At 33.6% G+C, this 27,376-nt stretch overlaps 1 protein-coding gene across 1 annotated transcript; it reads right to left on the bottom strand.

The window, feature by feature from the left end:
- Window positions 1–7,897: 7,897 nt before the first annotated feature.
- On the bottom strand, window positions 7,898–18,018 carry LOC18047238 (immune-associated nucleotide-binding protein 9). The gene is made up of 5 exons (XM_024187079.1): window positions 17,787–18,018; window positions 17,386–17,663; window positions 8,437–8,601; window positions 8,214–8,348; window positions 7,898–7,906 (listed from the first exon to the last, which is right to left on the bottom strand). The coding sequence occupies exons 1-5, from the start codon at window positions 18,016–18,018 to the stop codon at window positions 7,898–7,900; spliced, it is 819 nt and encodes a 272-aa protein (XP_024042847.1).
- Between the last annotated feature and the right edge of the window lie 9,358 nt (window positions 18,019–27,376).

The raw sequence follows: 27,376 nt of genomic DNA, 5'->3' as shown, positions 1-27,376 counted from the left end.
AGTTCTTTAACTGTAAAGGAGCTTAAGCAACTGGAGAATAGGCTTGAGTGAGGCATCACGAGGATCAGGTCCAAGAAGGTAACTAATTAATTGCATTATGCATGCATGAAATCGATGAAAAATAATAATAATTGAATTTGAGCAATACATCATTGTTTTGCAACAATACATTGCATAAACTTTATCGATATACGTTCAGTATATGTAATTTATGTTTGAAAATAATTTGTTGCTTTGTCTGTTTCCTGTTTTGTGCAACAACATGAAATGCTGCTAGTTGAAATTGAGTTCTTGCAGAAAAGGGTAATAATTAATGTTCATTAAATCTTGTAGCCTTTTTAGAAAACTACAAGGACTGCATGGATCCCACCCTTGGCCAAACCAATACACTTGACAATTTCCTTGCCGACAAACTCAGAGCCAGCGGAAGCATCAAAAAGTCCTGCAATGGCTCATAACATCAATCTACTTGCCACCACAACATCAACAAGCATGGAATGGAATATCTAGGCATCAACATTAGTAAATTACCGGGGGTATCAATGACATTAACAACTTGGCCATCTTTGAGCACGGTTGTCTTCATTTCACAAGTTTTAGTAACACCAGACGAGCCAGCACTCGCCTTGAAGGCTTTTCTTCCGAGAATACTATTGCCCGTCGCACTTTTGCCATTGCCAGTACGGCCAAGTAAAGCCACTGTGCGCTCCCCATTAGATGGAGAAGTAGGCTTCCAATCGCCATCAATCACTCTTTCTGCCATCCTAAAAAAATTTCAATTTACCTGCAATGGATTTACAATATCAAACCACTTCACATTGAATTCACTTTTTATCATTAAACAATAAGAAAGAAAATTTAGTTACCATACCCTTACAATTTCACTCCATTAAAACTTATATTTGCTATTACTTTAAATATTATCCAACCGAACATGAATAAATTCATAAAAAAATATTAAAAATAAAAATCATTCAGACCCCGACGACATAGTGTAAATTTATAATCTTAATAAAAATATGATGAATTGATATATATTCAAGCACAAAATCTAAACAGCATCAGTTAATTAATTAATTATGTTGATGTATAATTTAATTTAATTCTGCTTGTTTTACGAAATTATTGAAAAAAAAAAGACAACAATCAATTATGCATAGTGGCGGACCGAGATACTTAAATTAGAAGGCTTAGTTCAAAACATTTTATTTAATTTGGGGTTTTTTTTCAAATGTTCATACAAATACATTTTAAATCTCATAAACTCAAATTTCATTACTTTCTTTTAAATTTTAAATAATAATGGTAATAAACTCTTTATTTTAAATGCATGAAAGTATCATTTTTCTAAATAGTTTTCCCAAATATTTAAAAAACAATAATGTGGCTATTGGGATTTAAACCAGGACTTTAAAACCATCAAATAACACTCTTATCATTGAACTGTAAGTCTTTTGTTACATAAAAAATGTGTCCAAATTTTTTTATTTCATTCCTTTAAAAGGGGCGTGGGCAACATTTAAAAGAAAAATTAATGGCTCAAAAGGGGCTGAAGCCCTTCCTGGGCCTTAATTGGGTCGCCCATGATTATGCATTACATCCAATAAAATTTACAAACCGAGGTAAAGAAAATCGAGTCTATAATAAAAAACCAGAAATTGAGATTGAGAGGAAAAGGCGAGGGCAATTTGGAGAAAGCAAAGTATGAAAACAAACTTTGAGATGATGCAATCAACTAAGATTTTACTTACTTGTGAAGAGAGGAGAGCTGCAGGGATTGCGTTGCATTTGAAGAGATGAGAAAGGGGAAGAGACTAGACTTAAATTTTAGGATTTAAGGTATGAAAATTATAAATTGAATAATGAATGTAATAGAAAGTTGAGAAGTAAAGGATGTAAGAGAGTTTAAACAGACAATTGAGAAGAAAAGAATGTAAAAGAGTTTCAATAGAAATTTGAGAAGTAAAGAATGTAAGAAAGTTTAAATAGAAAGTTGAGAAGAAAAGAATTTAAAAGGGTTTAAATAGAAAGTTGAGAAGAAAAGAATTTAAAAGATAAATGAACATGCAATTTATCTCTTTTGCCTTTCATTATTTTGTCACTTTTATTATTAAGGAGGTTGTTAATTTTTTTTTCTATTGGAACTAATACATATCACTTATTTCTTACGGATTTCATAATATCTAAAAATCCAATTGCAAAGGGAGTTGCTAAGTTCACCATACTTGGCAAAACTTTCTTACGTCAATCAATTCCACTCTTTCAATCTTTGATAAATGGTAGAGACAAAAACTTAAAAAAATAAACAGATAAACACAAAATATAAGGCATTAAAGAATCTACTAAACTTTTCATTTTGCCACACTTCAGGAATGTGGAGAGTGAAACGTATTAACAGCTCAGACATATAGTTATTACACAGAATGTTACAGCAAATCCAGATTATTGTTGAATAGGATCAGGCTTAATGCCGAATCATTCTACTGCCTTGCTATAAATTAAAACTGTGAAAAGGAAAATCAAAACTACGCAGCTTTTTTATTAGGTTCCATGTGCCTAACTACATTTTTCATAAAAAATTATTTTGAATATGCCTATTCAGTTTTTAACAAATTTAGAATATGACATAACTTGCTTATAAGTTATAACATTTCAATTGTTCCCACAGATTCAGGAGTGCATAATTCCTAGCAACAAAACAGGATCTACAGTATTACAAGAAATGTTCTAAAGATTGATGACTAAACAAGTGCAGAATCCATTCTTAAGTGCAAGTCATGATGAGCAAACAAAACAGAATCAGTGGACAATCATTAGAACATTTCATCAAGAAACACTTAATTTCATCAAATTAAGAATGATAGATTTGTTTGTTTACTAAGAAAATGAAAAAGAAAATCAGAGAAGCAGAGATGAAAGAACTTGTATATTATTCATACTGTCATTTGATTAGTTACACATGTTTATATACTACGATCTGGAATATTCTACATTCTGTTTACATGCAAAACAGCTGAGCTAGTAACTGAACTAATTTGCCACATAAGCAGCCACGTCAACATGTATAACAGATTCCGTTTAACTAACTATTTAAACCAGCATGTGACTAATCTCAATTTGACTATCTTAACAGCCTCCCTCAAGCTCAAGGTCGTGTAAGCACATTGAGCTTGGACCTGAGATAGTTAAATTGATCAAAAGCTAAAGGTTTTGTAAAAATGTCTGCCACTTGATCATAGCTGGGAACATGACTGATCTGCAGTTCTTTCTGAGCTATATGATCCCGAATGAAGTGTAAATCTAACTCAATATGTTTGGTTCTGGAGTGATACTTGGGGTTACTTGCTAAAGCTTCTGCACTCTTGTTATCACAGTAGATAACTGGAGTTTGTAATAAAGGTACTTTCAACTCTTGCAGCAAGTAAGTGATCCACAAAGTTTCAGAGACAGCCAATGCTAATGCTCTGTATTCTGACTCAGCTGTGCTTCTTGAGACTATAGGTTGTTTCTTAGATGACCATGAGATCAGATTATTCCCCAGATAAATGCAATATCCCCCAACTGACTTTCTATCATCTAAATCTGAGCCCCAATCAGCATCTGAGAAGGCTGAAAGTGTGAGTGAACCAGAGGCATAAAACTATAAACCAAGATCAGCTGTACATTGCAAATATCTCAGAACTCTTTTACATGCTTGCCAATGAAGCACTGATGGATTGGCAAGAAACTGACTTAGCTTATTTACAGTGAAGGCAATCTCAGGTCTAGTAAGAGTAAGATACTGTAATGAGCCAACTATACTTCTATAGAGAGAGGGATTTTCAAAAGAAAGACCCTTGCCTTTGACTAGCTTCTCTGTAGAACTCATTGGAGTGGAACAGCCTTTGCTCTCAATCATCTGTGCTTTCTTAAGAATATCACCTACATATTTTGTTTGACAAAGATGTAAACCTTCAACTGAAGGTGTAACCTCAAGACCAAGAAAGTAGTTGAATTCCCCCAGATCCTTCAAAGCAAACTCTGAGCTTAAATGCTGAATAACTTTTTCAACAAGCTGAACATTAGAACCAGTCACCAAGATGTCATCCACATAAACTAAAATAACAACTATATCCCCTGCTTTGTGAAAAATGAACAATGAAGTGTCAGATTTTGAAGCAATGAAACCCCAATTCAACAGAGAGAGTTTCAATCGGTCATACCAAGCTCTTGGAGCTTGCTTAAGACCATAGAGAGCTTTGGTAAGCTTACAGACATGAGATGGAAATTGAGGATGAATGAAACCTTCAGGCTGATGCATAAAGACCTCTTCAGTAAGAATGCCATTAAGGAAAGCATTATTAATGTCCAGCTGTCGAATTGGCCAGTGATTCATGACAGCAAGACTCAGAATGATTCTTATTGTGCAAGGCTTTACAACTGGACTAAATGTTTCAAAGAAGTCTACTCCTTGTGTTTGATGGAAGCCTTTGGCCACCAACCTTGCTTTATACTTGGATATACTACCATCAGGGTTATACTTCACCCTGAAAACCCATTTGTTGCCAACAATTTTTCCAGCTTTTTCTCTAGGAACTAAAATCCAGGTGCTATTTTTCTGCAAGGCATCAAACTCAGCCTGCATAGCTTGTTTCCACTTGAAATCAGCCAATGCTGCTTTAACTGAATGTGGTTCAAGGTGTTGAGTAACAGCCAAGTAAGTTTTGGGCTTAAAAACACCAGCTTTGGATCTGGTGAGCATGGGATGGATATTTTGAGTTGGTTGAGGTGCAAGAGTAGATACTGATGGTAACTGAATAGAAAGAGATGGTTGATGTGGTGTACTGCATGAAGAGGTGTCTGAAGAATGAGATGAGGAGAGTGTCTGTAAGATACCTGAATCAGGGCCTGCATCCTGAGCTGGAGGATGTAGAGAAGGCTGTGCACAGCTACTGTCATTGAGTAGGATGTTGGAAGAAATGAATGGACTAGAAAAATGACTTTGCTGAACTGAGGACACATTTGAATCTGATGAAGGAAAAAGATTGGAGTATGGAAATTCAGATTCATTAAACTTAACATGTCTGGCAATATAAGTTTTGCCAGTAGAATCAAGACACTTATAGCCTTTGTGAAGAGGGCTATAACCAATCATGAGACATTTTCGTGTATGAAAGTTAAACTTGTGCTGACTGTAAGGTCTGAGAAAAGGAAAGCATGAACAGCCAAAGGTTTTGAGGAAATGGTAATCAGGCTTTCTGCCATAGAGCTTGGTATAAGGAGAAGTATTATTCAAAACAGGTGTTGGCAACCTATTGATAAGAAAAGAAGCTGTATGAAATGATTCCCACCAAAAAGATAAGGGCATTTTTGCCTGAGCAAGTAAAGTCAGCCATGTTTCTACAATATGGCGATGCTTCCTCTCTACCACACCATTTTGGTGATGTGTATGAGGCAACTATGTCTAAACTCTATGCCTTCTTCTTGAAGGAAATGTACAAAATTTCTGTATTCACCTCCCCAATCAGATTGTAGTGACTTTAAAGGATGATCAAATTGTTTCTCAACAAGGGTTTTGAAGTGTTTGAAAGTAGCTAAGGCTTCAGATTTGAGGGTTAAAGGAAAAATCCAACAATACCTACTATAATCATCTACAAAGCTTATGTAGTATCTATAACCCTGTAGTGAAAGCATGGGTGCTGGACCCCAGAGATCAGTATGGACTAGCTCTAAAGGAGCTTTTGTTTTTATTCCTGTTGAGTAAAAAGGGAACTGATGGATTTTACCATATTGACAAGCATCACAAAAATCAAGTATTGATGTTGGACAAGGAAGGGAAAGAGAAGATAGAATACATTTTAACACATGTTTGCTTGGATGACCAAACCTTTGGTGCAACAAATTTGCAGACAAAATATTGTTTGTACAGGTTTTATTTGTAGTTTCATCTAAGAGATTACAAGCTGAATTATTCAAAACAGAAAGCATGGAACTAGGAATCTGAGAAGGACTGTGAGAACTGGAAATGAAATCCTTTTTTGACAGTAACTGATATAGCCCTCCTCTAGCAATCCCTTGAGCAAGATGCACTCCCTTCTTCTGGTCCTTAATGAAACACATATTGGCAACAAATTCAATAGTTAAATTGTTGTTTTCAAGTAGCTTTGAGATGCTTATAAGATTTTTGGTAAGGTGAGGAACAAACAAAATATCTTTTAAGTGTAAGATGGAGTCTAATGATGTATGAAGATCAGTGTAACCAACATGTGATATATGCAGCCCTTGACCATTGCCAACATGCAACAAGTGATTACCTGAGTATTCCTTTGCAAGACTCAGATTCTGTAGATTGTTGGTGAGGTGATGAGTTGCACCACTGTCTATGTACCACCCTTGATCAGCAAAATCACCTTCAGAGGCAGCCACAAAAGCAGCTCTAGGTGCTGAGTTAGCATATGCAGGTCTTGGTACTTGATATTGATATGAGTTATATCCAAATGAAGAGTTGAAAGGTATGAACTCTCTATTAAACCTATTTCTACACTCAGCTGCAGTGTGCTTAGGTTTGAAACAGATTTGACAGATTACTCCAGCAGAGTTAGGATCAGAACTACCTCTCCCATTACTATTAGGAAAACCACCAGGTTTTGCAAAATTTCCATTTCCAGAACCAAAACCACCTCTGCCTTGATAGTTACCAGGTGATGCTCCATTCCAGCCATTATTCCAATTACCATTCCAATTTCATCTTACTTGACCCTGTGAAAAACCTCTACCAAAACCTCCTCTGCCTCTATTACCATTACCATTTTGATTTTTGTTCCAATTAGCATTATACTGTCCAGATTTAGTGTTCTGTCCAGTTTGAGCAACATTAGCTGCAAAATTCATTTTAGCTTCTTTACTAGAGTTCAACTGATTAGCCTCTAATCTAGCCTCATGAGTCAGGAGCATAGAATAGGCTTCATTTATAGACATCTTAGCAAGATTTGCCTCAATGTATACTACCACTGGATAATAAGGCTGGCCTAATCCACTGATCAAATGAGTAAGAAAATCTAGTGAACTAACAGGACTGCCAGCCACAGCAAGTTCATCAGTAACTGTCTTTAGTTTTCCAAAAAATTCAGTCATGGACATAGCTCCTTTTCTAAGATTGTTAAGCATAATTTTCAGATGCACCTTTTTAGCAAAAGTTTCAGATCCAAACTGTTGTTCAAGACTAATCCAAATTTCAAGTGAGGTTTTAGAATTTACCACCAGACTGAGAATCTCTAGACTAATAGCAGACATCAGCCAACTCAGCAGCATCTGATCTTTTCGTTTCCAGATAGCAAAGGCTGGATTCTCTCGTACTCCTTCAGCAGCAGTGATCTCAGTTGCATCAGAATCAGAATTTATAACTCCATCAGATGAGAATTGTTCTGGACAAGGTTTTGAGTTGTCGAGAAAATCTTCAAGGCCATTAGCACGAACTGAAGTGAGAATTTGAGACTTCCAGATTGTGTAATTTGTTCTATCAAGTTTAACTGGCGAGGTAAATGTAAATGAGGATGTTGTATTTTGATTTGAGTTAAAAGCAGCCATTAGATCTGGCTCTGATACCAAATTAAGAATGATAGATTTGTTTGTTTACTAAGAAAATGAAAAAGAAAATCAGAGAAGCAGAGATGAAAGAACTTGTATATTATTCATACTGTCATTTGATTAGTTACACATGTTTATATACTACGATCTGGAATATTCTACATTCTGTTTACATGCAAAACAGCTGAACTAGTAACTGACCTAATTTGCCACATAAGCAGCCACGTCAACATGTATAACAGATTCCGTTTAACTAACTATTTAAACCAGCATGTGACTAATCTCAATTTGACTATCTTAACACATCAAGAAACAAAATAGAACACGACAGTCAAACAATCTTCAAGGTAGGAACAACATGTTACAGCCATCAAAACATAATCAGTGAACAGATAATAACATATTTGTCCACATCAACTAGCAAGATAAGGCCTCTTTTCATATGGCAATCTCCAACAATCTAGGGGTAAGTACACAGCGGCAGTCTTTACCACCTCCAAGTCTCACAATTTAGAATATCATTAGAGGTACCTGCACGCTTTATAGGTATTTTTAATTACACAGTTTTAGCAATGATTACCCGATCTGAGAAATGAACGCATATGCATGTCATATTTTGATGTCAAAACACGGACCATAAAAAATACCATCTCAATACTTCGTTTGAGTTGATCTTCATATGATTTTTTCATCTGCTCCTTCAGCTCTGAAATTTCTCGTTTTGAATATCCCTTGAGAGAATCAACCTCAACTTGTTGATCACAGAGTTTAGTAGCCCCTTTCTGAGTAGAAAAAAAGAAAAAGAGACATTTTCATGACATATTCAGAAAGAAGCAGCACAGAAGTCTATCACGATACTAATGAAGACACCTTCAACTCAGCAAAGATTTCATCTGTATATGGTTGCCCACCATTCTGCAAGATCACAGAGTTAACCAGAGAAATAAGCTTCCCAACCTGCTCAGTTCTCGTCGCCGCATCCTTAGTCTTGTTATCAAAAAGCACCCGCCTATTCTCGCATAGTTGAAGGATTTCCTAAAAGAATGGAAAAATGATCAGCTGACAAAATTTGTTTTTATTGTGATTGTTAGTACTTAATATCATGCATCCTCAAAAACTATTTAAGGGCAAGCCATAATCAAATTTTAATAATCAATTCCATTCTCCTTATGGTTTGACAACTTACAATAACCTTTTACGTCCATCAAATTTAAAGATCCTAAAAGGTGATCAGCATTCCGTATAACAGAAAATAATAATAATAATAATACTCTGCATAAATTCCAGTGAAAAGCACTGACCCAATCAAAATTAGTGGCTACAAAGCAGTAGCTGCCTCTTCACTAGGCAAATTCTTAAATTATATTCATACTAAACTTCCAATAGTCCAACCTTCAAGGAGTCTAAAACTTCAGAAAAGAACCAAAGAAAGACAACTTGATCAAAATGACTAATGAAATTATCGAAAACTATTGCCTTTCATAAACAAACCTTTAAAGGCTTTGGACACTCAGGACCCAAGTAATCTTCTAATGTTTCGTCATTATCTTCAAGTTCATTCCCTCCAGTGAAAACAACAATCATATAGTCAAAAACTTTTTTCCCGAACAAGGACTCCAAACTGTGTATTGCAGCTCCTCCCTCTTCAGAAAAACGGTTTCTAACAGAGAAAACTAGAAGGACTGCATGGATCCCATCCTTGGCCATACCAATACATTTGACAATTTCCTTGCTGACAAACTCAGAGTCAGCGGAAGAATCAAAAAGTCCTGCAATGGCTCATAACATCAATCTACTTACCACTACAACATCAACAAGCATGGAATGGAATATCTGGGCACCAACATTAGTAAATTACCAGGAGTATCAATGACATTAACAACTTGGCCATCTTTGAGCATGGTTCTCTGCATTTCACAAGTTTTAGTAACCCCAGACGAGCCAGCCTTCGACTTGAAGGCTCTTCTTCCGAGAATACTATTGCCCGTCACACTTTTGCCATTGCCAGTACGGCCAACTAAAACCAAAGTGCGCTCCGCATTAGATGGATAAGTAGGCATCGAATCGACATCAATACTCTTCCTCCCATCATAAAAAAGATTTCAATTTACCTGCAATGCATTTACAATATCAAACCACTTCACTTTGAATTCAGTTTTTACCATTAAACAATAAGAAACAAAATTTAGTTACCACACCCTTACAATTTCACTCCATTAAAACCTATAATTGTTATTACTTTAAATATTATCCAACCGAACATGAATAAATTCATTAAAAAAATTAAAAATAAAAAATAAAAATCATTCAGACCCCGACAATATAGTTAAATTTATAATCTTAACAAAAATATGATGAATTGATATATACTCAAGCATAGAATCTAAACAGCATTAGTTAATTAATTAATTGTGTTGATATATATTTTAATTTAATTCTGCTTGTTTTATGAAATCATTGAAAAAAAAATGACGACGATCAATTATGCACAGTAGCAAACCTAGGGGGGCTTAGTTAAAAAAATTATTTAATTTGGGTTTTTTTTAAATGTTCACACGAATATATTTTAAGTCTCATAAACTCAAATTTCATTACTTTCTTTTAAATTTTAAATAATAATAGTAATAAACAATTTATTTTAAATGCATGAAAGTATCATTTTTCTAAGTAGTTTTCGCAAAATATTTTAAAAAAATAAAATAATGTGGCTATTGAGATTTGAATCTGGACTTTAAAACTATTAAATAACACTCTTACCATTGAACTATAAGTTTTTTGTTACATGAAAAATGTGTCTAAATTTTCTTTATTTAATTCTTTTAGAAAGGGCTTGGAGTACATTTAAAACAAAAATTAATGGCCCAGAAGGGGCTGAACCCCCTCCTATGCCTTAATTGGGTCGCCCATGATTATGCATTACATCTGATAAAATTTACAAACCGAGGTAAAGAAAATCGAGTCTATAATTAAAAAAAAAAAAGAAATTGAGATTGAGTGGAAAAGGCAAGGGCAATTTCGAGAAAGCAAAGTATGAAAACAAACCGTGAGATGACGCGATGACCTGAGATTTTACTTACTTGCGAAGAGAGGAGAGCTAAAAAGATTGTGTTGCATATGCAAAGATGAGAAAGGGGAAGAGACTTGACTTAAATTTTAGGATTTAAGGTATGAAAATTATAAATTGAATAATGAATGTAATAGAAAGTTGAGAAGTACAGGATGTAAGAGAGTTTAAATAGAAAGTTGAGAAGTAAAGAATGTAAGAGAGTTTCAATAGAAAGTTGAAAAGTAAAGAATCTAAAAGAGTTTGATGAAAAGAATTTAAAAGAGTTTAAATAGAAAGTTGAGAAGTAAAAAATGTAAGAAAGTTGAGAAGTAAAGAATGTAAGAGAGTTTAAATAGAAAGTTGAGAAGAAAAGAATCTAAAAGAAGAATGAACATGCAATTTATCTCTTTTGCCTTCCATTATTTTGTCACTTTTATTATTAAGGAGGTTGATAATTTTTTTTTCTATTGGAACTAATATATATCATTTATTTCTTATTAATTTTATAATATCTAAAAACCCTCTCGTCACCAAAAAATTTAAAACAAAAGAGGGGTAAATGAGTTATTTTCTCAATAACTTATCTTGGGGCTATAATATGTGCATTCATTATAAGAAAAATATTTAAAAATAACAAAAAGTACAAGAAAATATTTTATAATTAATATTTTATTTAAATTGAAACATATTTATTTTTTATTTTTAGTACTTAAATATTTTATTCTAATTCGTATTTATATAATTCATTTAATTTATAACAAATACGAATAAAATTTTATTTAAAAATAAGAATAATATTATAAAATTACATAATTAAAAATTATTGACTATTATTAAAAAAATACTAAAGTAATTAGTAAATATTGATTTGAATAGAGGAAAATTGACGACCTCCCATTATTATTATTATGGATACTCCTTTATTAAATTAGCGTATTTGATTAACACTAAAAAGTGTACATGTAATAAGGATAAAATTTTTAGTTTTTCACTTAAAGTGTTGATTAATGCGCGCATAACTTATAAATTATATGAATGCTCCCCCAAATAAATTTTTGTATTAAATTAAATTGCAATATGTTAATTTTTACCTTATAAGTATTTTTTAAGAATAAATTGGAATTGAAAGTGGAAAAAAAGAAGGACTGCTGGAGCAATTTGGAAGCATTATTGAGGAGATGTAAATAAATAAATAAAATAAAAATAAAAATGAATAAAAAAATTAAAAAATGAAAAAAGAACAAAAACCAAGCAATTTGGTTTCTCATGATGGTCAAGTGGCCATGATTACACATTTCAATGTACATATATATATATATATATATAAATCTGAAGGAAGGCTTTGTCAAAATTTTATATATATATGTATATATATAAATCGACCTGAAAAGGGTCACTATCTCCCGATATGGAAGACTCTGAGTCAGAAGACTCTACTAGAAGAGGGGCAACTTTTGAAAGGATTTCTTCATCAAGGCCAAGTTTATGAAGCTTTCGATTCATTCTGCAGTACTGTGCAGTATGGCCTTTTATGCCACACTTATGGCATATGGCTTCTTTGTAATTGAAATGGGCTTTGCGTTTAGGTTTAAATTCCTTTTTCTTAGAGAAGTTGGGCTTCTTATGAGGCCTCAAGGGTTTCTTATAAAAAGATTCTCTAAAATTCTGGAATGGCTTCCTATGGCTTTTGGATTTGTAATGTTTCTTGTGAAGTCTGGAAGAACACTCACCATTACAATCTTTGGAGATGGAAGTTTATATATATATATATATGTACATTGAAATGTGTACTCAGAACTCACAACATACTTTGAAAGTTCTTTGGATAATGAGCTAGAAAATATATATATATATATATATATGTACATAATAATAAAATAAAGATAATGTATTCCTTGCCTATAAAAGGGCAAGGAAATGCAAGGAAAAGCCAGTAGAGGAGGGAGCCGAGTTCTGAGAGAGAGTGATAGCTAAGGGTGTAGCAAAGAATTTCTTTCTTTCTTTGTTTCTTTTCTTTTCTTGTTTCCATCTGTATTAATTTTTTTTGTAATATATTTCAAAAAGTTTATCAAATAAAAAGAGTGTTGTGTTTTCTTTCAATATGTGTGGCTAATTTTATTAAACTGAGGTGAAGGGTGAAGCTCAATGTTTCAAACTATTAATTATTATTATTTTCTCAAATGAGTTTTTAAGTTTATTTTATTCTTTTATATCTATTTTTATGTCATGTTAATTTATAAATTTCTTTGGATCTATACGGTATTTTGACATAATATCGACACATTAATATAGTGTGGTACATTAGGTACTTTATTCCATATTTATCCACAAACATAGAATTAAATGATATAATAATTAACTGAAAAAAGTGAGGTAAAATATAAATGAGGTAGTATTAAAATTATAGTTTGAATATTGAGAGTGTATCTCGTAACCTTAGCATATTTTTAAATTGTTTTTAAATAATTTATTTTCCCCACAATTAATTTTCTTTGTTTAACAAATTGACAACTAAATTTTAAAATTTTTTGTGATTCAACCCCGAACTCACAGGATTATATTATAACTAGACACTCTTATACTTGAGAGTAATACACTTTTGAGTTTTGTCGAGTTTTTGGCGTCGTTACCGGGGAGTTTTCTAAATTTGGTGTTAGCTTGTCTTTACTTATTTTTATTTTATTTTTAATTTTTTTGTCTTTACTATCTTTCCGTGGTCCTATTTTATTCTCTTTTCGTAAAACTTCAGTTAGCACCCCTCCTCTTTTCAAACTTTAACATTATCTATAAAATTTTTGAGAAACTTCATTTTAGCCCAGAAACCTTTGCAAATCAGTCCCCAAATCAAATTTATTTCTTTAAATTTTTGCAATTTACTTTACGCATTTATTTTAAATGGTCGGTTCTACCGCCTAACTGTTATTTATATTTTTTTAATTCATGTATTTTTATTTATATGGTCGGTTCTACCGCCTATCATTTTAATTTTAGTTTATTTATTCTTGTACATTAATTTATTTCATTTTATGTGTTTATTATATGGCTGGTTTTAAAATACCACCTAAATTGTTTCTTTTAATTTCTTTGTTTATGGCTGGTTTCACCGCTTAATTTATTTATTTTCATTTTGTTTATTTTTATTTCGTATTCTTGCTTATTTAATTTCCAGTTTATTTTTATTTTTTGTAAGATTCATTTAGCGTTTTATGCATCATTGGTTTAGCACACATCATTAGCATTGTATGCGTCGTTGGTCTCGTACAAATAGTGGTAGATTAATTAGAAGATCACCTTCACCACTCTTAGATATGGCTGACATAGGAGTTGAAAATTTTTCGGAGCATGAAAATGACCAAACGGTGCAAAATCTTCATGAACAGCCTAGGACTCTTAGAGACTTCATGCATCCTACTAGAACAGGGTCACCATCATGCATAGTTTTTCCTCCTGATACATCACGTTTTAATTTCAAACCTGGTATCATTCAACTTCTTCCTATTTTTTATGGTTTTGAGTCTGAAAATCTATATTTGCATTTAAGAGAATTTGAGGAAGTCTGTAACACATGTACTAATCAAAATTATAGCATGAATATAATCAGGCTTAAGTTTTTTCCTTTCTCACTAAAAGATAAAAGTAAAATTTGGCTACAAAATCTTAGGTCAAGATCCATCAGAACTTGGGATGAAATGCAAGCATAATTTTTGAAAAAATTCTTCCTACCCCACAGAACAAATTCTTTCAAAAGACAAATCACCACTTTCACTCAAAAACCAGGAGAAACTCTCTACCAATGTTGGGATAGGTTTAAAGAACTACTTAATATTTGCCCACACCACGGTTTTGAAACATGAAGATTAGTGTCTTATTTCTACAAGGGATTAACATCCCAATGTAGACAAGTCGTTGAAATGATGTGTAATGGTCAGTTTAGGGATAAAAGTCCTGAAGATGCATTAGACTATCTTAACTATATAGCAGAGAATGCGCAACATTGGGATACAGTTGGTTCTTATGAGTCATCAAGTAAACCCCAGTCATCTCCATCTGGTGGAGGCATGCATAACCTTAAGGAATACCATAATTTTCAAGCTAAATTTAATCATTGGCTAGAAAAGTCGAAGCATTAGAATTGAAAAAGAATGATCATGTAAAGTATGTTCACAATATTTCATGTTATGTTTGTGATTCTACTGATCATTTTATGCAGGACTGTCCAACTATGCCAGCTTTGAGAGAAAGTTTGTATGAACAAGTAAATGTCATTGACAATTTCAAAAGGCCAAATCCAAATCCATACTTCCAAACTTACAACTCTGGTTGGAGAAACCACCCAAATTTCAGTTGGAGAAATGACAATCATGCACAACCTTCACAACCAGTTCCTCCAAGTCAAATTTTCCAAAACCCCCAGAGTTACCCACCATATGTCCCACAACACGAAAAACTCTGGAAGACCCATTGCATTCGTTTATTGAAAAACAAGAGTCGATCAATAACCAAAAGATGCAAACCTTAACCAATTTGACAGAAACTATCTTTAAACTTACATCTGCTCCGACCATGCATGAAAAAGGAAAGTTTCCTGCTCAACCTAAACCAAACCCCAAAAGTCAACAACATCCTCAAATGAAAAATTTAGGAAACCAAAATATGAGTCAAGTCAAATCGGTTATATCCCTTCGTGGTGGTAAAGTGGTCGAAAAACAGGTTGTGAACCCTCGTGAAACTAGTAAAGATTCAATTTCAGAAAATAGGGAAGAGTTTGTCGAACCTTTAACCCATGAAGAAATTACCAACTCTCCTCTTGTACCCCCATTTCCTCAAGCACTAATTAAGCCAAAAAAATCAAACCACAGTCTAGAAATTTATGAAGTTTTTAAACAAATAAAGGTCAATATTCATTTGTTGGATGTCATTAAACAAGTGCTTTCTTATGCTAAATTTCTGAAAGATCTGTGCACGGTGAAAAGGAAACATAAGGTGCAAAAGAGAGCTTTTCTAGCAGAACAGGTAAGTTTAATTCTCTCAACCAATAGTGCTATGAAATACAAGGATCCTAGTAGTCCAACTATTTCTTGCACTATTGGGGATCATAAAATTGGACATATTTTACTTGATCTTGGTGCTAGTGTTAATTTGCTTCCTTACTCAGTGTACCAACAACTCAATCTCAATGAGTTAAAACCAACTTCTACCACTCATTTACTTGCTGATAGATCGATTAAAGTTCCAAGAGGAATAATTGAAGATGTATTGGTCCAAGTTGATAAATTCATATACCCTGTGGATTTTCTTGTTTTAGAATGGAACCAATTGCTAATAAATACAAACAAATTCCTGTTATATTAGGTCAACCATATTTAGCTATTACTAATGCTTTGATTAATTGCAGGAATAAAGCAAATGTTGGCCCCTTTTGTAAGCATTGATAAACCAATCAAACACTTGTAGTCTCTAAAAGTTTGAAAGAATTCAGCTGACAAAATTTGTTTTTATTGTTATCATTGATACTTAATATCTTGCATCCTCAAAAACTATTTAAAGGCAAGCCATAATCAAATTTTAATAATTAATTCCATTCTCCTTATGGGTTGACCACTTAGAATAAGGTGATCAGCATTCCATATAACAGAAAATAATAATAATAATAATCTGCATATATTCCAGTTAAAGGCATTGACCCAATCAAAATTAGTGGCTACAAAGCAGTAGTTGCCTACTCACTCGGCAAATTCTTACATTATAGAACAAAGCCTGAAAGATTGTACTATTGTCATAAACAAACTCAAGTGACCAAAGCTCAAACCAAAAGACATGATCATATTTTCTGTGGTATCTACATAATTGACCAAATTTTGCGGCATTATAATTAAAAAATTTTGATTCCTTCAAACTACAAAAATTACTACAATAAGAAAAACAAAGCTCACTTTAACTGTAAAATAACCCGATTTTGTTAATTGCAAAGCTACAACTTGAAGGGTCTTTATCTCCATTTTTGTTATTTTTCTTCCAACTCCTCATAGGTTTAATCAAGTATGCAGTAAAATAAAGGAACTCGATATAAATCTTTCTCAACTTAAAAAGTTTTGGGAAACAAATTCATCAAGTAAATGCTAAATATAGGAGATTTGCATGTTAAAACTGAAAAGCGATCTCACATTGAAATTTTAGACACCAATTCCGAGGCTAGAATCCACATGGATTTTTAAGAGAATTTTATTCAAACAACACCTAATAAAATGGACCTGTATAGCAAGTCATGTCCTCGTTGGCGCACTTCTAAAATCTTAAAAGTAGGTTAATTTTAAGCATATAAGTCAATGATGTACATATTTTAAGGAACAAACAAATGAACACACATTAATAGAATAAGAACCAAAGATTAAATAACAAATGAAATCAAAGAATACAAATAAGAAAAGCATAAATGCTTGGCAAATGAATGAATGACATCTCATTTAAAGACATTAAAATATAACTAAAATTAAGTAATGCCAGCAGAAAATTACCAACCAATCACCCCCTCCTGCCAATACCCCATAGCAGAAGAAAACCATTCAGGAAATGAAGCAATATTGAATATGGAACTTTAAGACGGCTGGACTACTATGAACCTGTCTAGTATTTTCAGCATGCATGTATTCATATTAAACTTCCAATAGTCCAACCGTAAAGGAGTCTAAAACCTCAAAAACGAACCAACCCAAGACAACTTGATCAAAATGACTACTGAAATTATCAAACACTATTGCCGTTCAGAAACAAACCTTTAAAGGCTTTGGACACTCACGACCCAAATAATCTTCTAACGTTTCGTCATTATCTTCAAGTTCATCCCCTCCAGTGAAAACAACAATCATATAGTCAAAAACTTTTTTCCCGAACAAGGTCTGCCAACTGTGTAGTGCAGCTTCTTCCTCTTGAGAAAAACGACTTCTAACAGAGAAACCTACAAGCACTGCATGGATCCCATCCTTGGCCATATCGATACATTTGACAATTTCCTTGCCGACAAACTCAGAGCCAGCAGAAAAATCAAAAAGTCCTGCAATTGCTCATAACATCAATCTACTTTTTTTTTTTTATTACCATAACATCAATCTACTTACCACCACAACATCAACAGGCATGGAAATGGAATATCTAGGCAACGACATTAGTAAATTACCGGGGGTATCAATGACATTAACAACTTGGCCATCTTTGAGCACGGTTCTCTGCCTTTCACAAGTACTAGTAACACCAGACGAGCTAGCCCTCGACTTGAAGGCTCTTCTTCCAAGAATACTGTTGCCCGTCGCACTTTTGCCATTGCCAGTACGGCCAACAAAAACCACAGTGCGCAGCCCATTAGATGGAGAAGTAAGCTCCCAATCATCATCAATCGCACTTCCTCCCATCGTATAAAAAATTTCAATTTAGCTGCAATGCATTTACAATATCAGACCACTTCATATTGAATTCAGTCTTTTCATTAAACAACAAAAAACAAGATTTAGTTACCACCCCTTACAATTTCACTCCATTAAAACCTATGTTTGTTAATACTTTAAATATTATCCAACCAAACATGAATAAATTTGTAAAAATATTAAAAAGAAAAATCATTCAGACCACAACAATATAATTGAATTTAAAGTCTTGATAAAAATTTGATGATATTGATATACAATCAAGCACAGAATCTAAACAGAATCCGTTGATTAATTAATTATGGTGGTATATAATTTTATTTCATTTCCGTTGTTTTGCGAAATTATTGAACAAAACCACGACCAATTGATTGAACCCTTGACTTCTCACTTCTGGAAATTGATATGTTGGAGATGCTCTAAGTTAGAGCATAACCAACATAGCATGATCCCTTACTTCTACAATAAATAAATAAATAAAATCTATATATTGGCTAATGAAACTTTTTATAAAGTTAAAACTGTAAGTTACGTCTTTCTTTCTTTCTTTCTTTTTCTTTTTTTTTTTTTGGTTTAAAATTAAGCTTGTAATTCAGTGAAACAATAATTACACAGTATTAGAGACAGTGTTAGTGGTGTTCAATTTTTTTCTCAATCAGCTTCTATCAGTTAAGATTTTTCACTAGTTTTGGTCCTTATTACAAAATTTTAATGGTTTCACAAATACAATATTAAAACAAATAAAGTTTCACATTCAAATTCTTACAGATTTAAGTATTGTGTCAATTTCAATTATTTTTCGAACCCATTACCTTATTAATCTCTTTAAATCTACATGACTTCTAATACCAATTCCGCTTGATGTGAATTGGCATTCACACTATCATGGTCTATAATAACTAAAATTTTGTATCCAATGGGTTAAATTGATTAATGTTGTATCACTACAGTTCAATTCCTACACACGTTTCATGCATGTACCATACATCTCAAATTAAGATGACTCCCTAGACGTTCATCAGAAGTCTTATAACACTGAAACATATTTATCAATGAATGCTCTTATCAAGGTACAAAATTTCAACAACAATCGTATAAGATTTGCAGGAAGCAGCATAATGATATTCACAAGGCTGTCGTCTCTCTCTCTCTCTCTCTCTCTCTCTATGTATATGCTATACACCCCACTAATAAAACATACAATTAATTCAACGTATATACAAACTTGAAAATCGGTACTCACTCACCATTGACAAGATCAAAATCCAAAACATAAAATCTTTCTTGGACAAATACGTCGAAAACAAAAAACCCTAATTTTTTCAAAGATATTTTTTATCGACTAAGAATCCAAATGGCTGTACTGTAGTTAGATTCTACTCGAGGGTATGTTAGTCAATCTCATTTGTGACAAAGAAAAAATTATTAAAAAAAAGAAAAAATTGCAGTTTAATATTTTCACCGTGGCATCCAAAATTTGACAAGCTTTTCAAGATCCTTAAGTTTGCTTCCTCTTTTTTTTTTTTGGGCATATATTTTTTAATATTTTCCCAATTGTTTTGAGATGATGGCTTTTTAGTTTTGCAGTCTGCAGATGCTTGAAAACGTACGAAATGGTCATTTATTAGCAGTAATTTGTTGTCATAAACTTTTAACAGAAATATTCATTCTCTCATAATGGCTTTTGGAAGAAAATTTTGGTTGTTTGACTTTAAGATTTAAGGAGAAATAAGTGTTAAGATTTGAAATCCCTAGATCTAAAATCTCTTCACTGGTAACAGCTGTGATCTTGTAAACAACTTAGAAAATTATGCTTTGGTAATTTGTTTGGATGCTATCTAGTTCACATGAGTTTGAGACTAATGAAGGCAGTGAAGTACTCGTACATATATAATCGAAATCAGACTTCAATGATGGTATAGCCTGGTTAATTACTAATTAGTATCTTGATTTAAAACCCACATCCGTAACTTTCCTTGGAAGATCTAAAAACCTTTTTTCTTGCAGTCTGAAATTGCAAGATAAATTCATCTATAATTGAAATTATACTCCAATTAGCCAGCTTCGTTAAGGGTGACTTAGGTGTCGAAAAGCACCCCAAGTATCTTGATTCAACCCATGTCCCATAGTTTTCTTTAGAAAAATGTAATTACAACTTGTTTCTTTGCACTGTATTGATATTGCCCATTTTAGGATTTAGGGGAGGCCTTTTGCTTCGTAACAAATGATTATATATATACATAGAGTCATTCTCTCATACAAGTACCCATTTTTTTTTCATGTAGACACGTTGTTAAATCATGTGGTTTAATAAAGTGTCTGAATTAAAAAAAATGAGGGCACATGCACCTGATAATAATTTTATGGATACACACACACACACACAGATATATATATATATGTATAGAGAGAGAGAGAGAGAGAAGTCTAGTAACCTAATTTCATTTATGATAACATTTTTAAAAACTCGCTCTCACGAGTGTGATCAAATAGATTCTACATGAGAGTGTCCATCAAAACTTGTCTTTAAACTAACATTGGGATCATTTTTCTTTTACGTCCACAAGAGCATCCATTAAAATTTGTTTTTCGCAGGTCTTTATTTTCCTGCTTGGTATATTTTTAAGAATTTACTCTCATTTTTTAACTTTGTTTTACTCTTCCATTGTTTAAGAAATCTCAGTTTTAGGTTTTTTTTTTCCTTTCTTTCTTTTCAAGGTCTCTCATGTTTCATATCTTAAAGAATCCAAAATTTCCAATGAAAGCTTTTCTTCTTCTCTTTCTTTTATAGCCCCATGATACATTAGTTGCATCATTTGTTGATTCTCCAACAAAGCAGTATCAGAGATAGTGTTCGATGCTATATATAATCATATAGCATATCAAATTGAAGATCTCAATGAGAGGAACATAATGCCACAAAACTCAGCCCGATCGGAGGCTGAACGCACCCACACTCGTTGCCAGAAGTTTTATGTCCTGAAGTTGAGTCAACTCACCGAGTTGAACCAAGCTGAAACCAACCGAACCAAGTTGAGCCGAACCGAACCAAGCCGAGCCGAGCTGAACCGAATCAAGTTGAACGAGCCACATAAAACCGAACCAACTCAGACCGAACCAAGTCAACTACACTGCAGTTGGCGATTGACCAAAAATTGATCGTTGATTGAAAATTGGCTCGAGTCCCTCCCAAGGTTTCTCGACGTGCCGGATCCATCCGTGTATTCAGAATCTTAAAATTCTCACTCAATTTGTGAGTTATGGCAAATGGTGGTATGATGTCATTTCAAATTCCACAATTAAAGAAAAGTAAGTTTGACAGTTGGAGTATTAAAATGAAGGCTCTATTGGGTGCACATGACGTATGGGATGTCATAGAGAAAAGTTTTAATTGCAGTGTAGAAGGAGAATTAAAAGACTTAAAGAAGAAAGAGAATGAAGCAAAGTATCTCATCTTTCAATCATTAGACGAATAGCTTTTGAAAAGATTACTAGTACAACCTCCTCAAAAGAAGCATGGAAGAAACTAAAGACTTCTTACAAAGGAGCGAAGCAAGTTAAGAAGGTTCGTCTCCAAACATTACGAGTAGAATTTGAGTCCTTACACATGAAGTCATCGGAGTCAATTTTTGACTAGTTTACTCGGGTTGTGATTGTTTCCAATGAATTAAAAAGAAATGGCAAGGAGTTAAAAAATGTAAGGATTATTGAAAAGATATTTCGATCAGTAGACTCGAAGTTTGACCATATTGTTGTGACAATTGAGGAAACAAAAGATCTAGAGGATATGACGATCGAACAACTTTAAGGAAGGTTGCAAGCCTATGAAGAAAAACAAAAAAAGAAGGAATTGAAGAACAACTTCTCAATATAGAATCAATCCAACGAAAAGATAAGAAAGCTCTGACAATAAGAGAAGGTATTATGTTCGAGGTAGAGGTCGTGGTCATGGACAAGGTTGGAATTTCAACAACAACTCCAATTATGCCAACGGAGAAGGCTCAACCAGAGGACAAGGCAGAGGCAATCCAAGATTGAGGTATCACAAATCCTAAGTATAATGCTTTACTTGTCAAAAGTTTGGGCATTATGCTTTAGAATGTAGAACTCCAAGTACCAGAATTGATGAGATAGTGAATTATGTCGAAGAGAAAATGGTAAATATGGCACCCTTTTACTAGCACGCAATAACACAAGTGTAGGTCAAGAAAATACATGATATCTTGACACAGGTGCTAGCAATCATATGAGTGGAAACAGAAGCATGTTCATGGAACTAAATGAGTCTATGAATGGCAGTGTTGCTTTTGGAGATGACTCAAAAGTACCAGTGAAGGGTAAAGGTAACATTCCTTTTCGTGCAAAAGATGGTAGTCACTAAATAATTTCGAATGTTTACTATGTGCCCAATATAAAAAGCAACATCCTTAGTTTGGGTCAACTCTTGGAAAAAGGCTATGATATTCGCTTAAAAGATTATAGTTTTTTCCTAAGAAATGACAAAAGAAATCTAATTACAAAGGTGAAAATGTCGAAGAATAGAATGTTTCGTTTAATTATTCAAAATGATGTTGCAAAATGTCTCAAAATCTGTCACAAATATCCATCATGGACTTGGCATCTTTGAAATGGGCATCTCAACTTTGGAGGACTGGAGCTACTATCCAAGAAGAACATGGTGAATGGCTTACCATGCATCAATCACCCTTATCAAATTTGTGAAGGATGTTTACTCGTGTGGATGACTTCAACTTATTTCCCATTGAAGAAGATGATCATACATAGATAAAACAAGTAGAAGAACAACAATAGCCAACTACTCCACCTATCTCACTAGCATCAACCACATGTGGAGATTCACTACCATCTTTCTCAAATGAAAGAACGGAAGAATGTATAAGGAATCTTCAATATCTCTATGAGGTAACTGAGAGATATGATAATCTCACTCTCTTTTGCCTCTTTGCTAATTGTGAGCCAGTCAACTTCCAAGAAGCTGCACTAGATAAAAAGTGGAGAATTACAATGGATAAAGAACTCAAAGCCATTGTGAAGCATGATACTTGGGAGCTTACTACTCTTCTTAAAGGTCACAAGGCGATCGATGTCAAATGGGTCTATAAAACGAAAAGAAATGTGAAGGGAGAAATTGAAAGGCACAAGGTGAGGCTAGTTATAAAAGACTATAGTCAAAAGGCTAGCATAGACTACGATGAGGTATTTGATCCTATAGCTCGACTTGAAACTATTAGACTTATTATTCTTTGACTGCTCTGAACAAATAGAAGATTTTTCAAATGGATGTAAAGTCTGCTTTCTTGAATGGATTCCTTGAAGAAGAAGTTTACATCGAACAACCATTAGGCTATGTGGTGAAAGGACATAAAGATAAAGTTTTGAGATTGAAGAAAGCTCTTTATGGGTTAAAGCAATATGGAATAGCAGAATTGACAAGTATTTTCAAGAGAACGACTTCACCAAATGCCCTTATGAACATGCTCTCTACGTCAAAGAAAAAGTTGGAGACATTTTGATTGTGCGCTTGTATGTGGATGATCTCATCTTCACTGAAAGTGATCCAAGCTTATTTGAAGAGTTCGAGATGACTGACATCGGACTGATGACACATTACCTTAGCATTAGTTAAGCAAAAGGAAGAAAGTATATTTATCTCCCAAGAAAGCTATGCAAAGGAGATTCTCAAAAGGTTCAAGATGAATTATTGCAAGCCTATAAGAACGCCAGTGGAATGCGGAGTCAAGTTATCTAAACATGATGAAGGAGAAGATATAGATCCAACATTCTTTAAAAGTTTGGTTGGAAGCCTACGTTATTTGACATGCACAAGAACAAATATCCTTTATGTTGTTGAACTTGTGAGTCAATACATGGAGAATCCAAAGGCCACTCATTTTAAAGCTGCAAAAAGAATCCTTCGCTACATCAAAGGTACAATTAATTTCAGCTTGTTATACTCATTTTGTAATAATTACAAGCTTGTTGGATATAGCGGTAGCAATTGGGGTGGAGATGTAGATGATCGAAAGAGAACCACAGTATTTGCGTTCTTCATGGGAGATACTGCTTTCAAATAAATGTCAAAGAAGCAATCATTTGTCACGCTATCCACCTGTGAAGTTGAGTATGTAGCTGCCGCATCAAGTGTTTGTCATGTAATTTGGCTAAAAAATTTGTTGAAGGAGTTGGGTTTGCCATAAGAAGAGCCAAGCGAGATTTGTGTTGATAACAAATCAGCAACTACCCTATCCAAGAATCCAGTCTTTCATGATCGAAGCAAACACATAGATATTCACTATCATTTCATAAAAAAGCGTATTGCAAGAAAAGAAGTACAAATCAAATATGTAAAATCACAAGATCAAGCAGCTGATATCTTCACCAGCCGCTCAAGCAAGAAAACTTCGTAAAATTCAGAAGTTTGCTTGGTGTCAGAGGATCAATTTTAAGGGGGGGTGTTGGATCATAAACTTGATCTAAGATGAATAAATTCAAGTTTAAATACATAGAAGCTTCTTGTGGTAGGTATGGTAGGTGTGGTTGGTGAAATAGGTGAGTGGTGGTTTTTAATGAATGGTGAGGATTTATATAGTAGTTGAATAAATGAATAGTTGTGATTAGTTTGTTTCATGTATAAATATCTCCTCTCCCCTTTAGTTTAAACATCAAGTGAAGTAACAAAAATCTCTAAGGTGTAGAGAGTGAAAAATAAGAGTTGTAGTTGGTGAAGAGTGTTGTTGAACAAATAAAATAGTATATTTTTTTAGTGTTTAATTTGATGATTCTCGAATATTTCTGTCTGTTTCTAGTTCCGGCTTTGGAGGCCTCACTACAATTTGTTTGCATTTCTTTAGTGAAAGCAAGCAGGCCAGCTTAGTCCATTTTTTTTCTTCAGTTTACAGTGATATTATAACTCATTAAATGAAGTTCTCTTCTTTCCTATTTTCATGTTAAGTCAATAACAAGCAGAAAAAGTAAAGTTGTGATTGGTGCATGAAGAGCAAAATGGATTTTGTCATAATATTGCCTTTTCTATCCATACCCGTATTTGATTGGCTTTTGAGTCCCACTAGTTATTGTCCCTTTTGTTTACTATTGAGATTCTTAATAACCAAATCATTGATGGAGATGCTTGGAAAATGATCGTCTAAAATCCTAATTACGGTAGTGTTACAATATTTTTAATTACGGAAAATAATGATAATGTCATCATCTTGATAACATTTAATGTTTTTTTTTAATGGAAAGTGCAATTTCATTAACAATAAAACCAGCAATTACAGCACAGAGATTAACCAAGAAGGTGGCACAGAACGCCACTCTTCACGACCTGGTAAAGAATTTCCCGCTCTAGCAACAAAGTGAGCAACAGAATTCGCAGATCTTTTGATGAAAGAGAAAACAATATCGCCTATAGAATCAGCAATACATTTGCAATCCAAAACTAATGAGCCAAAGCTATTTAGAGGACTCTTTCGATCGACTAGAGCATAAAACGCTTGAAGGCAATCAGTTTCAATGATAACCTTTGACAACTTCATAGACTTCAGCCAAGAGAGAGCTTATGAATGCTAAGGACCTCAGCATCCCGAGGAGAATAGTTTCCCCTGATATTACAACAAAGACCAGCAACGAATTTCCCCGATTCATCACGGATAACACTGCCCAGCCCATCTCGTCCCTCATCAGCAAAAACTGCAGCATCAGTGTTACATTTAAGCCAGCCTACTCGAGGAGGAGACCAAGCAATAGCACCAGCACCTGGATCACTTGAGACTTGATTAAACATCACAGAGGATTTAGCTGACTGCCGTTGAAACAACAAATTACCAGCTGCATTAACAATCTGTTTTGCTGTGTCGCATTTCCCCTGCCAAACCAGATTATTCATGTTGCTTCATAGCTTCCAGCAGACCATAACAGCGATCCAGCACTGTTCATTAGTGCAGTTCCTAAACAAAGCTTGAAGCCAATCCTTGAATGATGAATAGATACCAAAGAAGCCGACTTTTGATTTAATCCAACAGGTTCTTGCAAAGGGACAGTCAACCAGTAGGTGAAAAACAGTTTCTTTATCAGAGTTACAAACCAGGCAAAGATCATTTAAACTTACATGTTTGGAGCGAAGATTGACTGCTGTTGGTAGGACGTTCAATACCGCTAGCATGGTATATTTAATGTTAATAATTAATTAACATTCAATATCCCTAGCATGGTATATGTACTACTAAAAGTACAATTATTTTTTTCCTTTTAGTTTATAGAATTAATAGTTAGATATTTATTAGAATGGCATGGATTAGCCTATTATATAACAGAGTTCAGATATTTAGATTAGCCATTTATATAACTAGTAACAGTTCAAAATCCCCCATAGGAGCAGTAATAATGTTATTGAGATAAAACCACATCATGAATTCATTTTATTTTATTTTTTCAAGTTTTATTAAAGGGGAAGGAGCATAGCCCAAACATTATTTTTAACTCATATCTTTTTTAGGAGTTCAACTCGAATGACTAATTAAACAAAGAAACTGAAAGTCGTTCAACTGCATTTTAAGGTAAATTATAAATAATGTTATCCTAATTAGAAAATAGGTAATGAGACCTTAGTGGTCAAGAATATTGCTGGTCTTGAGTCACTGCTTTGGTGAAAAACTATTTCTTTTTAACAATTTTTTTCAACAATTTCAACTTTTTGATATAATTAAACGAATGTCATAAAGAGATTTTTGTTCGTGATGAAAGTTAGACTCTTGCAAGTACATCATTTCATGGTAGCTAAAATTTTTTTATAAAAATGAAAAAAAAATTTGACCGAAGTTGTCCACTCCAATTCCCCGGAAAAAGAAAAGGCTGTGGTGACTTTCCTATCTGTATCTAGGGTTTTAGATCATTTGACAAAATACTCAGCAGTTGCAATACATTAATAATCAAATTAATAATTACAGCATGCTGCATGCAGTGATCTGAAATCTGGCCTGATGGATTCTTTCCTTTTATAATCATTTACAAATTCTCAATTTTCTTTGGCTTTTGTTTCTACTTTTAGCTTTAAAAATTTTCCCATATCTTTTTTCTTCATTGAAGCAATCTGAATCATATCTTTCACATCAGTTTTCTTCAGTACTTTTGACTCTAAAAGCACCGAAAATTTTCAATCGTGTATTGGTTTCTTTCTCAGTTTGCACTAACATTTTCGTGCTATTAAAGTGATGGACTTGTTTGAAGAAATTTAAAATGCTATTAGGCCTTGCTCTTTCCGCATGCATGGTGAATAGAAACCTAAAACGTAAAAGAGATTTTTACTCTTCAATGTGATGGGGAT

The sequence above is a fragment of the Citrus clementina genome, unplaced genomic scaffold (genome assembly GCF_000493195.1).
Source record: "Citrus clementina cultivar Clemenules unplaced genomic scaffold, Citrus_clementina_v1.0 scaffold_3, whole genome shotgun sequence".
Lineage (NCBI taxonomy): Eukaryota > Viridiplantae > Streptophyta > Magnoliopsida > Sapindales > Rutaceae > Citrus > Citrus x clementina.
Note: the sequence above shows the minus strand (reverse complement) of the source record. Positions and strands in the feature narration are given on the sequence as shown.